General features: G+C 30.0%; 1 protein-coding gene across 1 annotated transcript; it reads left to right on the top strand.

Annotated features, from left to right (window-relative positions):
- The first annotated feature begins 9,810 nt into the window (after window positions 1–9,810).
- On the top strand, window positions 9,811–12,552 carry LOC145840263 (tRNA (uracil-5-)-methyltransferase homolog A-like). The gene is made up of 3 exons (XM_082947455.1): window positions 9,811–10,046; window positions 10,218–10,676; window positions 10,838–12,552. Exons 1-3 carry the CDS (start codon window positions 9,816–9,818, stop codon window positions 12,248–12,250), a joined length of 2,103 nt encoding a protein of 700 aa, XP_082803581.1. The 5' UTR covers window positions 9,811–9,815; the 3' UTR covers window positions 12,251–12,552.
- The last annotated feature ends 908 nt before the right edge of the window (window positions 12,553–13,460 follow it).

The raw sequence follows: 13,460 nt of genomic DNA, 5'->3' as shown, positions 1-13,460 counted from the left end.
AAACTACTAGAAATACTTCACTGAAAAAAGACAAGAAAACTTGTAATTTAAAAAAACATGATAAAAGTCAGCAAACCTGAAAAAAATTTCTAGAAACCTAGTGACCACCCTAATTGTTTAGAGTTTAAACGTAATCCTTTTGTAGTACTGGTATGTTTAAAAATAAAGCTGAAAACTTTTTGTGAAAATAGTTTAGTTGATTTAAAAATTGTGCACAGCACACATCAAGTTAATCATCACATAAATTAAATATAATACTTAAAAGATTTAAATACTCAATTATACTTGTTTATTAAAGGATTATGAATTTTTCAAATGTTTCAAGATATAATTTTATTTTTGAATATGTTTAGAAACTGAGTTTTGTTTTGTATTCTTAAAAAATATTGTCATACTTACAATTGTGCATATATACACTGCTTTAAAACTTCAATGTTTTGATTTTGTTAAGTTTTCAGGATTTTCAAAGCAAATTTTTGTAGCACTTCAGCACAAAGTGTACAAGCATATATTTAAAGTCATGCACTTAGTTAGTACCTGTGAATTTTGAATTGAAGTACATAAACTTATGAGCATAGGGTAAAATAAAGTTACTTCATAGGCGTGAACTATTTTTCTAATAGTCTTCGACTGGCCAAGGTTATTTCCTTTGCCTTGGTTTGGCAGCCCTGCTAGGGCATAGATCAATGAAATAAAATAATTTTTTCAAAACAAATAAAACCTACCTATTTTCAATGTTCTCTTACATAATCTGTGTTTAAACATTACTGAAACTTCATCAAAAACCCAACAGTTTAAAATTTTGAAATTAAATTTTTTATGAACAAAAAACTAGAAACAATTTTTTTTCTTTATTTTTTATAAAAAAGGGTTGATCATGCCAATTCGATCATCAGACCACAAGTTTCGGTAGACTGAGACCGGTTTTGTCCTTATTAGGACTCATCAGTCAGTCACAACCGAAAAACTTGTAGTCGTCAATCTACAAACGGTTTATCATGCTTTCGCATGAAGCAACCATTTGCTGGCAATGATTAGTGACGTCAGCATTGTCTTTGCCGTGCAACGTTTTTCGGTTGTGACTGACTGATGAGTCCTAATAAGGACGAAACCGGTCTCAGTCTACCAAAACTTGTGGTCTGATGATCGAATTGGCATGATCAACCCTTTTGTTAAATTTGAGCTTGTCTCACGGCAAACGAAAGTCCGGACTTGTTCTGCAGACTTTCGCCGATTTTGTTGATTTTTTATAAAAAGATAGATTTAGTCTAAAATTTAGCATTTCCTTACAACAGATTTTTCTAAATATCATAAGGAACATTTCATGAAAATTTGAGATTTTTATCCCAAAAATGTTGAAGAAGACAGATTTTTAGTGTTTTCTATTTATTTGCTGTTGTAGTTTTCTCCTTAAATACCACCTCCTTTTGTACACTCCAAATTTAACCAGCTATATCTCAAAAATTATTTTTTGAATTTCAAAAATCTGTAATAATCAGCTTGTAGCTTATTAAAACTCTACAAAATAATCTAAGTTGTGAAAAATTTGAACTACTTCCTATGCCCTTGATGTGACATATTTAATGCAGCAATGATATATAAATAAAAATCTATTGTAATTTTTTATGATCAATGTGTGGTCCTCTTTTAAAGAGTAACTAACAGGGTTGTAACACGTTTATGCTGTCTCAAGTTAGGTTGGATATTTAAAGGAAAATTTCTCCAATTCTAGCTACTTTAAAATATTTTAAATAACTTAAGATGATTCAGTCTAGTAATTAAAATTGTCTTGAAATGCTTGTTTTGCTTTAGTATTTTTTTCACTACAATGGTGTTAAGTAGATTTAGTTTTTAATAGTTGTTATTTTTCCTGTTATACTTTTAAATGTTTAAAATATCATGATAAATGTAAAAAACTAAATAATTAAGTATTATTTGCGTTTAAGTCTACCCTGACCAACAGTAGAATATATATACAGTGAAAGATTTGTGTTGATAAATGAAAAAAAAAATCCTAAAAGCTATAGGCTCAAATTTTTAGGAAATAGTCCTTCAAATGTTTTAAAATCTCACTTTTTGGGTCTTTTTTAAGTTGTAAAAATAGTTTTGATATCGAAACTTTCAAAAAAGTTTCTCAATATTACTACAAAAGAAATTTTTATTTATTATAATATCAAGTTCTGTATTTTAGTTTAAGTATATTACAAGGATGCCACACACTCAAACTAAAGGGGGCCAATTCAAGCTAGTTGAATTTATTCTTATTGTTTAGAAATTCAGGCTGACTCAATAAATGTTGATATATATTTTTCCTAAATCTCATCTAAATGTGAAGTTTTGCTGTTTTGTTAAATATTTTGTCAAAAGTTAGTTTTGTATTAATGTCTTAATGATTTTAAAGTCTTCAATTGAAATTAATGTTTTTTTTTCTTTTTTTTCAGTTTTTTCTCATTATCTTAAATTGATTCAGACTATTTTGGTGTAACTAAGGCCTCTCAGGGTGGAATTTTTGTGTTGTTTGTTTTTAATAAAGTTTACTAAGAAGTAAACAATTGGAAAAAAATATTAGTTTGAAGTTGTTGGAAAAGATAGATTTAGTATAAAACTTTTTTTTCTCTATATTAATTTTCACTTCCATGTGAAACATATTGAATTCACCAACTTTGTTTTCTTATATATCAAAATCTATTTTAAATTGTGTTAAGCTGTAAACAGTATATGGTAACTGAAATGAAAATTTAGATCTTAAGCAGAACAGAAAAATTTAAAATTAAGTTATATTATTATTTTTTCCTTTTTTTAATATCTAGTCTAATTAAAGCAAATTAAAATGATTTTTTGTATAATATACAAATATGAAAATTAAATACTAAATTAATAATAGTTTATTATATAGTAAATAAATTTAAACTTTTGAACAGCTTTATAAATAAAATAAGAAATAATATTCAAAGTTTAAGAATGCAAAAAGACAGAGTAAAACCAGTATTTAGACTCAATCAAGTATAGCTTGAAATTGTCTAACTATTAGTAATGTAAAGGTATGCTGTAATATACATATTATGTTTAATTGTATTGTATAGAATAGCGGACAATTTTGTAAAATAAAAGTTGAATGTTGTGTCATAAGTTATAACATACTCTCACTCAACATTTTCAATTCTTGTCTTTTTTATTGTTTTCTTCACATAAAACTAAATAATAACTCATACAACTTTCTCAAAAAAATACATATTATAAATTATTGTTTATCATATATCAAATTTGTTAACAAAATGCATCATAAAATATAAATTTAAATACTAATTAGTTTTATTATTGTTCAAAACAACTAAGCAAAAAATATAAAAGATTATAATTTTTCAATATTATTTAGTGTATCCCAATTTTATGTAAAAATGAGTCATTTTAAAGTTTTGAAACTGTGCCATCTAGAGGTATTCATTTAACCTGGAATCGTAAAATAATTTGGACGTTAAAAATTTAGGCAAAAAACTTCCTGGAAAAACCTGAGTTTTTAACAATTTTACATGTAGATTGTAGACTAATCAATTTTAGGTTAGATAAAAAAATACACAAGACATATGCAATTTAGAATTTTATTTGTCATAAAACACATTTAAAGTAGCAATATAGAATCTTTTCACTAATATACAATTTTTCAATCTTGAATTTAGTTTTTTACTGAAAATATATAAGGAAACTAATACTTTTAAGTCCTTAAATATTATCTGATAACCTGGAATAAGTTTCTAAAAAACCAGTTACCACCCTTTAAATATGTTGAGCCTTGTTGTGAAAATCTTTAACCAAAAACATCAGCCAAAGTCAGCAGAGCAGATGCCTGGAATTTCGTATGCCGTGAGACAAGCTCAAGTTTAACATAAGGGTTGATCATACCAATTCGATCATCAGACTACAAGCTTTGGGTAGACTGAGACAAAAAAGTTGCGGTCTTCAATCTACAAACAGTTTAAACATGCAAGCACAAAGCAACCATTTGTTCGCATTGATTAGTGACTTCAATATTGTCTTTTGCCGGGAAACTTTCAATTCTTTGTCCACTAGGCAAAACAGCTGGTACGCTCTTAATTAATACAATCATCAAAGACTGCAAGTTTTTTGGTTGTGACTGATTAATGAGTTCTAAACAGAACAAAACAGGTCTCAGTCTACCAAAGGCTTGTGGTCTGATGATCAAATTGGTATGATCAACCCTTTTGTTAACTTGAGCTTGCCTCACAGCATACAAAAGTCCAGGTTTCTCTCTGCTGAATTTTGCTGATGTTTTTGTTGATTGTATTAATTACAAGCGTACCAGCTGTCTCGCCTAGTGGACAATGTATTGAACATTGCCAGGTAAAAGATAATGCTGACGTCACTGATCAATGCCAACAAATGGTTGCATCATACTTGCATGTTTAAACGATTTAGAGATTGAAGACTGCAAGTTTTTTGGTTTTCACTGACTGATGAGTCCTAATCAGGACAAAACCGGTCTCAGTCTACAAAAGTTTGTGGTCTGATAATTAAATTGGTATGATCAATCCTTATGAAAATATTTTAATAAACTAATAGGTATATGCAAGGACTATTCCTTGGACACAACAGGTCTCAACAAATTTAATTTCAAAGACAAAGTTAATATTGAATTTATTTAATTACACTAAGGCAACGACGTTTCACCCCTTAGGTATCTTCAGGCCTGCAATATAAAATAAAAATAAAGCGATAGATAACTAAGAATATATAATAATGCAAGAAATTATAATCAAGTTCAAATTAAATTAAAAATCATAATACCAATACAGTATTATTACTAAATAATTAATTAACAAAATTAAAAAAGCAATAATAATGAAAAAAATAATTGTACTTTCAATAGTTGATTTGTTCTATACAGGTTTAGATTTAGCTTATAACAACACAAAATAAAATGGCGTTTAACAAATAAGGGTACAAGCAAAAATAAAAATAAGTGATAAAAGTTTTAAATACACTAAGTTTCAAAATAAAATTTCCTAAAGTTTGGGCAGGTGTAGAAGAGCTCTTGTCTTTTGTTTAAAACTCGTTTCTTGTTAGCAAACGCTATTTCAATTTTTCCCAGGTTGCAAGTCTTGCAGATTTTACCTATATATTTTATTTATTTAATCTTATGCATGATGCTCCACCTTAAATCGTAGCAAGTGTTATTGTTTTTTTAATCTCCAAATGTACTTGGAAAGTTCTGTACCCTTAATATTTTCATTCTTAATATCACTAATGTGTGCATACCATCTCTTTTTGAATAGGCCTCTAGTGGATCCTATATATTCCTTTGTTTCGATCTGACTAGTGATTGTCGCTTTATGTATAACATTCTTCTGCAAGCATTTGCGACTTAAGGGGCGGCAGTTTCACGTTTTATCCTCTTGGTCGTTCTTATGATTCAATTTACTTAGTATCTTCTTGTTGTGGCCATTTCTAATGATTTGACATTTTCCATACAACAGTACAATATTTTGCAATTGCTTCTGTTGAAGATCTTTTTCATGCTCTCTGTTTTGGAGTGAATGTCAATTAGATCGAAAAACTTTCTCCCAATATTATTTTTTACTGAATGGCAGTATGGGAGATTAAAGTACATGTTTTTTCTTGTTTGTTTACGTTTCTTTTTGTCAACAGGGTTGGTTTTGTTTTCATATTCAAGTTTGTGTTTGAAGTTAGATTGGAGTAGAGCAACTTGATAGCTATGCTTTGCATTATCAAAGGTTCTTAGGTCTGTAGACTCTAACAAACTAATATATAAAAAATTAAAAAAAGTCATGTAATATATTGTTGATGTTAATTTTGTTTTATTTCTATATTATAAAGCTATGATTTGTGTATTACATATTATAAAATTTTAAATAATAAAAAATACACCCAAAATCTAGTTGTTTTTAAATTGTAATTGAAGTTGGTTTATTTTTAGTACAAACAGTTTAAAATTTATTGTAGTATAATTTATTGTCTGTTTTTAAATGTATTGCAATAAAAGTTATGAATGAAATAAGCTAAAAACATACTGATAATACATCTCATATAAGATCAATTTTTGACCTACCAAAGACGGTATAAAATAGTCCAACCTTGTGTCAGTTTTTCCAATTTCACAGAAAACTTTGATTGAAATTGGTAAAATCTGTTTGAAATACTTGATTTTTCCTTGGTTTTAGTTATTTTGCCTATTGTTAGACCAGACCAATTCTCAATTACATAATCAATTTTTTGTAATAAAGTATTCAAATCTTAAAGATTATGTGTTTATAATCAAAACAATGACAGTTAAAAACTAGAATAGTTTTAAAGCTTCAGTGTACAAGAATTTTTTTAAATTTCAATTTAAAAATCCAGTTATGAAATTTGAATATAAATAGAAATGCAAAGTTTAAAAAAGAACAAACAGTTTTTTGAAACTTTTTCTATTTTATAACACCTTTATTTTGTAAATTATATTTCTGTTTTCTAACATATAAATGAAAATTAAAGTAATTTAGATATAAAAGTTGATAAATTACAGTTTGTTTATAAAAAAATTTGCATACTTAAAAAGTAATTATATATTGTTTAGAAAGAGATAATATGTTACCTCAAAGCAAGTTTAAAGTAAGTATACAGTCATTTATTTTTGTTTTAAGTTGTAGAAAGTTTGAAGTAAACTGTATTTCAATTTTATAAGGTTCCAGCAGTATGATTGAATAATAGTTGTAAATATTTATCAAGTATTAGCTTTTATTTTTACTTTATATAGATAGTGCTTTGCTGTTAAATAAGTCATCCGTATAAGTTAAGCAAATTAACAATTGCCTAATATGATAAAAATATGCAAAACAGTTGTAAACTGTAGTAAAAAATTAAACTAAATACAAGTATTTCATCACCATTTATTTATAAAACAATTTTCAGAAACTTGCGATTTTTTGTTTACTGTTTATAAGAAGATTTGTGTTGTTTTTTATTTATCATTAGTAATACAATGTTTCAGTGTTTTTGTTAATAAAATTGTGTTCACTTTTACTATAAGTTGAAGCTCTCATTAAAAAGATATAATCCGAGAAGTTCTGCATGAATTTTAGACAAGTTAAGTTGGCAAACTGGAAGTAGCAGTAACTTCAATCTTAAAAAAGTTTTTTTAATAAAATTTTATTATTTCTCAAATGGTTTAAACTTTTCACAAATACGTTTGTTTTTATTTGTTATTATAATTTAAAAACATTTTTAAAAACTGCAGTTGACAACTTGGTTTTTAAATATAATTGTTGTCAATAGAGGCGTTTTCAAACGGAAAATTGTATTTCTCTAAGATTTATTTACAAAATATTTTTATTCTTTAAATTGTTATTATACTTACTTTATGTAGAAAGTATACTTCGTTTAGTTTAAACTTTGTGTGTCTAAAAATGTTTTTAAGCATTTTAATGCATTCAGACACCTTTTGAAAATATTCCTTGTTTATTTTGAATTTTAATGGAAACCTTGAATAAGAATAGTTTTAAGTGTTAAAAGAAACTATCACTTGTTTAGAGTTTATTAAAAGTCTTAAAATAATAATTAAAAAACCAAAATAAAAGTTTCAAAAGTTTATATAAATTGCTTGGCTGAAAAGTGACTATAAATTATTAAGATCATACATGTTTTAGGAAATAGTTTGTCTGCAGTATAATTAGTTTTGAAGTGTTAAAACTTTAGTATTTTTGTTATATTTTATGTAGTCAATTGTTAATAAATTTAAATTTTGTATATTAACAAACACTTATAAAGTTTATTGTTTTGTTTAGTGAGCTTTTCGTTTTTTTTGTAAATATTTTATTGCAAGAAAATTATACTTAGTGTTGAAAGTATTGTAGAAAAAATAATTCACACTAATAGTAGTAAATGAGCTTTATAAATTTATAGTAAAAAATTAAGCCTTGCATATAATAAAATTTATAAAAAGAAAAGTTTTTGTTTTGTTTACTTTTTTGATAACAATTAATTTACAATACTAATATTTAAACTTTTATGTCACACATATTCGTGTATTTAAATTATTTTTTTTTATAATAATTATGCTTACGTAAATAACTATGTGTTACTTTTTGTAAGTGTATCGAGATTAAGGCGGCTTCGTAAGCTATTTTTACAAATTATACTTGTGCACAACTTTTTAGGTATGGTAAAATCAGTATTAATTAAAACTTGAATTTATAAAACTTTTATCACTAGTGATGTACCGGTTCCGGACTTTTTTTCAAATTAGGATCCGGCCGGACCCGTATCCGGACTTTTTTTTTCAAATTAGAATCCGGCCGGAACCGGATCCGGACTTTTTTTTCATATCAAGATTCTGTTGGATCCGGATATCAGACAAAAACGGCAATATCCGGCCGGATCCGGACCTGTTTTTCTTACAAAATATTTTCTATTTTAATAAACATTTAATCATAACTGATGATCTCTAAAAAACAATTATTTATAATTATATTCATTTAAACTTAACAATCGTATGAAATTAATTTTCCTAGTTTTATTTTATAAAACAGTTTTAATTTACTTAAAGTATTTGATTATAAAAAGTTATAATCTTATGTTAAACTATAAAAAATTAATTTTAATATTTCTATAGTACATAATTTAAGTTTTTATAACTATATTAAACATAGCAGCACAACATTGATTTTAACCTTTCCAATGTTGCAGTTACTTTAATAAAACTTATAATTGTAATTGAAAAATTTGTATAAAAAATATTACTTAAGTTTCTACCATTAGCTTATTGTTGTCTTCAAATTTTTTATGATTTCAAAACACTTTTTGAAAGTGGTTTTTTCATGTTTCGATATAATACTTGTTATGCATTGCTAAAACACTAGCACGTAAAAGCACTACTTGAAGTTTTTAAGTACTCAATGAGCAAAAATTGTTTAACCTATATCCTTTGTAGCAATAAAACAACTAAAGTTTTGTGTAGCTTAAAAGTGTATTTAAGTAGATATACTAATTGATTTACCAATTCAAAGTTTGTGCAATGAGTAGAACAGTAATACAGATGATTGAATTGCGCAGTGGACTGAAAAGAAGATTCAAGCTGCAACTTACTTTTTTGATGACTAGAAAACCAAACAAAGTAATATACAGTTAAAAAAAAAGATTTGTTTTTTTGACTATTTCAAAGTTTAAATGCAACAGAATTTTGATATTTTTTAGTTTAAAATAACTTTTGTCAAAAGTGGCTTGCAAAAACTATACAAAAATACGTGAAAAACATATTTATAGTTTTTATTTATTTATACCATTAAGAAAAAATACACTATTGTTTTTATCAGAAAATTAAATAAATTGTTTAAATATTAAGATAAAGAACTTTTTTTATTAGTTATAATAAAAAAAAGAGTCAGTTTTTCAAAATGTTTCTTGCAAAAAATAAAAAAAGTTTTTTGCCACTTGAAAGAATTTTTAATAGTTTTTATTTTAGTCTTGGTTTTTTTTGTTCTCGTAGCCTGAAAAAAGTTTAGTAAATTCAAAAAGAAAAAAAAAATGAGTTGCTGTGCTTTTATGGCTTATAAAAAACGGAATAAATACAGTGTAAGATTAATGTAGTCAAATATAATTGTTGTAAACTTCGTATTATATTTTTAGAAGATAAACTTCCGGAGAATAAAAAAACTACTAAAACTTAAATGGTAATATAATTTGTTTTAATTTTTTTTTTTGCATACTTAATTACTATATTTCTACCTAGACTTATGCTAAAGTTTATTAGTTATTTTTAATTTGTAAAAAATATTACAGCATATAATAATTAAAATTTAAAAATGACTGGTTTAAGTGAAAATATTGAAAACCTCAACCAAACGGTTTCGGCTGAGGACAAAAAAGCAGATGAAGTTGTGATCGAAAAAGATCAAGGTGCTGCTCAAAATGATAAAAAAGAAACTGGCGTAGATAAAATAGAAAACGATGGAGATAAAAGTGATGGAGATAAAAAAGAAAACAATGGAGATAAAAATGATGGAGATAAAAATGAAAATAGCGGAGATAAAAATGTTGGTAAATTTAAAAAATATAGACGTTTGTTAAGTTGTTTTAATCACACTGTAGTTAAATTCGATTGTTAAGTTGTTTTAATTACATTTGTAGTTAAGTATATACTGTACTTTGTATATACTAATCATACTATTAGCAATAAGTCATAAACTAATATAATTTAACAACAGGGCGAGTACGATTATACAAAATCCGGCCACTTCACATCGGAGATCTTCAAGATCGAGGTGCAGAACGTGCCCAAGTACCTCAACTACGGCGAGTTCAAGAAGTTCTTCAGGAATAAACTGAAGGTGGACTGCCACAAGATCAACAGCCCCACCTCCATCAGGAAGGCCTACGTAACGTTCAAGACGCTGGAGATGAAGGAGAAGGCGCTGGAGGTGATCAACAGCGGGGAGTGGAAGTTCAAGGGGAACGTTATAAAAGCGAAGAATGCCAGGGCGAAGGTCGACGCCATGGCGGCGGGAAGCACCGAGAGTAGGAAGAGAAAGTCTGTGAACGCAGACAGTGAAAGCCTGCCGAAGAAAACGGTGAAGATCGCCAACCCGCTGGAGATGCTGAAGGACTCGACCATACCGTTGCACGCGGTTCCCTACGAAGAGCAGCTGATGGTGAAGCACAAGAAGGTTTGTTTATTTGTATATTTTTTAATGAGCCTTGTTCCTACCTTAACTGAAGATTTTGTTTAAAAAATTAATATCTGTGAAAGAAATAGAAACTAACTAAAAGTAAAATTGATATAAAATATTTTGCTATCAGAAAAATTTTATTGTAAAACTATCAACAGGTGGTGAACGAGATGAAGAACATCTACAAGTTCGTGCTGAAGCAGCCGGTCAAGTACCACCTGTACATCCACCAGTGGCTCATGCAGCGGAAGCATGAGGGGGACTCAACGCTGTGCGAGGTGAAGCCCGCGCTGGCGTCGCCGGTCGTCGACGAGTACAGGAACAAGTGCAGCTTCAGCATCGGTCGCAACCAGAAGGAGGAGGTGTGCGTGGGCCACCGCATTGGAAAGTACCGGGACAACAACGTGGCGGTGGAGCAGGTGTCAGAGCTCTGCCACATCCCCGCCAAGGTCAGGAAGATCTGCGCGAAGCTGGAAGGGTTTCTGAGGAAGAGCGAGTACGAGCCGTACAACAGGTTCAACCACGAGGGACACTGGCAAGACGTAATGGTGAGAAACAACTCGAAAGGCGAGTGCCTGGCAGTTGTCAACTTCTGCAGCAGGGAGTTGGAAAAAGAAGCGCTGAACAAGCTGGAGGAAGATCTCGTCGATTGCTTCAATGACCAGGACGGGGAAAAGATGCTCGACTCGCTGCTGATGTGCTACACCAAGGTCAGGGACAGGAACCACGGAAGTATCCCTTTAAAGTTGGTGTATGGAGAAGGTTACTTGTACGAGAATTTGTTCGAGTACAAGTTCAAGGTGTCGCCCTACGCCTTCTTCCAGTGCAACACTCCCGCGTGCGAGGTCCTTTACAGCCAGGTCGCTGAAATGACCAGGAAGAGCATGCAGAGCCAGAGGAAGGAAGGCGAGAAGAAGCAGCTGAACGTGCTGCTGGACATCTGCTGCGGAACGGGCACCATCGGAATCTGCCTGTCGAAGCACTTCGATCTTGTTTACGGCGTCGACATCTGCGAGTCGGCCATCGTCGACGCGAAGAAAAACGCGGAGCTGAACGGAGTCAAGAACGTGCATTTCATCGCGGGCAAGGCCCAGGACAAGATGTACGAGATCCTGAAAAAAATCCCCGCGCACGCGAACGTGGTGGCCGTCGTGGACCCGCCCAGGGACGGCCTCCACCGCAAGGTGGTCGAGTCGATAAGGAGCCGGGAGCAGGTCAGGAGCCTGGTGTACGTGGCGTGCAGCTTGAAGCAGACGCGGGAAAACGTGCACGCGCTGGTGCGGAACCGCAGCAAGAAGTTGGCGGGAAGGGCGTTCAGGCCGGTCGCGTGCCAGCCGCTGGACCTGTTCCCGCACACGGACCACGTCGAAGTGGTCACGTTGTACGAGAGGTTCGAAGAAGAGAAAGTTGAAGCCAAAGAAGATACAGTTGTTGGGGAAGTGAAACCTGCGCAAGAGGTGACCGCGGAAAGCGCGGAAGACAAACCGTGCGAAAAAGTGGAGCCAATGGAAGCTGAAGGTGAAAAAGTCGAAGAGAAATGCCAGGAAGTTGATCAGAAGAATCAAGAGTAAACTAAATTGAAAATATTAAAATTTTTAGATAAAAGGTAAAATAGATAATATAAAAGTCTCGTATTTTGCTTTAAAATTTTATAAAATAGATACATTTTTGGTGTGCTATTATATTAATATTAATGCTATATTCGTTCGTGTAATGAAGTTTTAAAGATTGTCTCGTAGGCTTTGTTATCAAATTTATTTTAGGCTATTTTAGTTTTTTACATCGATCGTTTTTAGAATATATATTTTTATTTCAACAGTTATTTAAGGTTATTTATTTTCTAAGAATATTATTTAACTTTAACATATTTTAACTACACCTTTTATGTCTTGAAAAGCTAATTTGAGTTTTGGAAGGTTTTAAGTATTAAAATGATAGATGGGTAAATAAACTTTTATACGTTGTTTGCTTTAAACTTTGAATTCTGCTCTCTTTTCACAATAAACTTACATTATTTGCAACTAACAAATTATAATTAATAGGATCTGTTTCATAAGACTGGTAGCTGTTTTTATACACGTTATAGATAAATTTTATGCATTTTTAAAGATGCTAAAACTTAAATTTTAATATGAAAAAAAGTATAAACGCTTGTTGAATTGTATTGATTAAAAACTTCACTTCTCAAAAGTGTATCAAATTTACCGAATCGAATACAAAACGTTTGTATTAATTAGAACAACAGTAAATTAAATAAAATAAAAACACTAGTTAAAGACTGTATTTTGTTGTTATAATGTTCTTAAATGAATTTTCATAGCCAATATTGTAAATCTAGTAATAAGTTGATGACTGTATATAACAGGGTCGGCAGCCTCTTTAACTCGCAGGCCAATTTTTTCAGAAAAATTGCTCGCAGGCCGCACTTTGTGCAAAAAACTTTTGGAGAGCCGCAGTTATTTAAAAATAACCAAAGTAATTAGCAAAGAACTACAATGTCAAACCAAATTGTTACAAAATAGGTAGAAAATAGCACTAGTTGAGAGTAACTATTAAATTAAAAGCCTAATTTTAAGTTTTTATTGCAAAAACTTTATTTTTATAAGTTGTAAAAAAAGTGTGTTTTAGCTAAAAAGTACCTCGCGGGCCGCAGTTTGCCGACCCCTGGTATATATTAAAAGAGCTTTACATTCTAAGGTAAAAAAAAAGTACAAATTTTTGAGATGCAGGCCAATTGATAGATAATTGCAATTGTGTTTATATTAGTTGAATAATAACTAC

The sequence above is a fragment of the Thalia democratica genome, chromosome 7 (assembly GCF_965202585.1).
Source record: "Thalia democratica chromosome 7, ktThaDemo2.hap1.1, whole genome shotgun sequence".
NCBI lineage: Eukaryota > Metazoa > Chordata > Thaliacea > Salpida > Salpidae > Thalia > Thalia democratica.
Note: the sequence above shows the minus strand (reverse complement) of the source record. Positions and strands in the feature narration are given on the sequence as shown.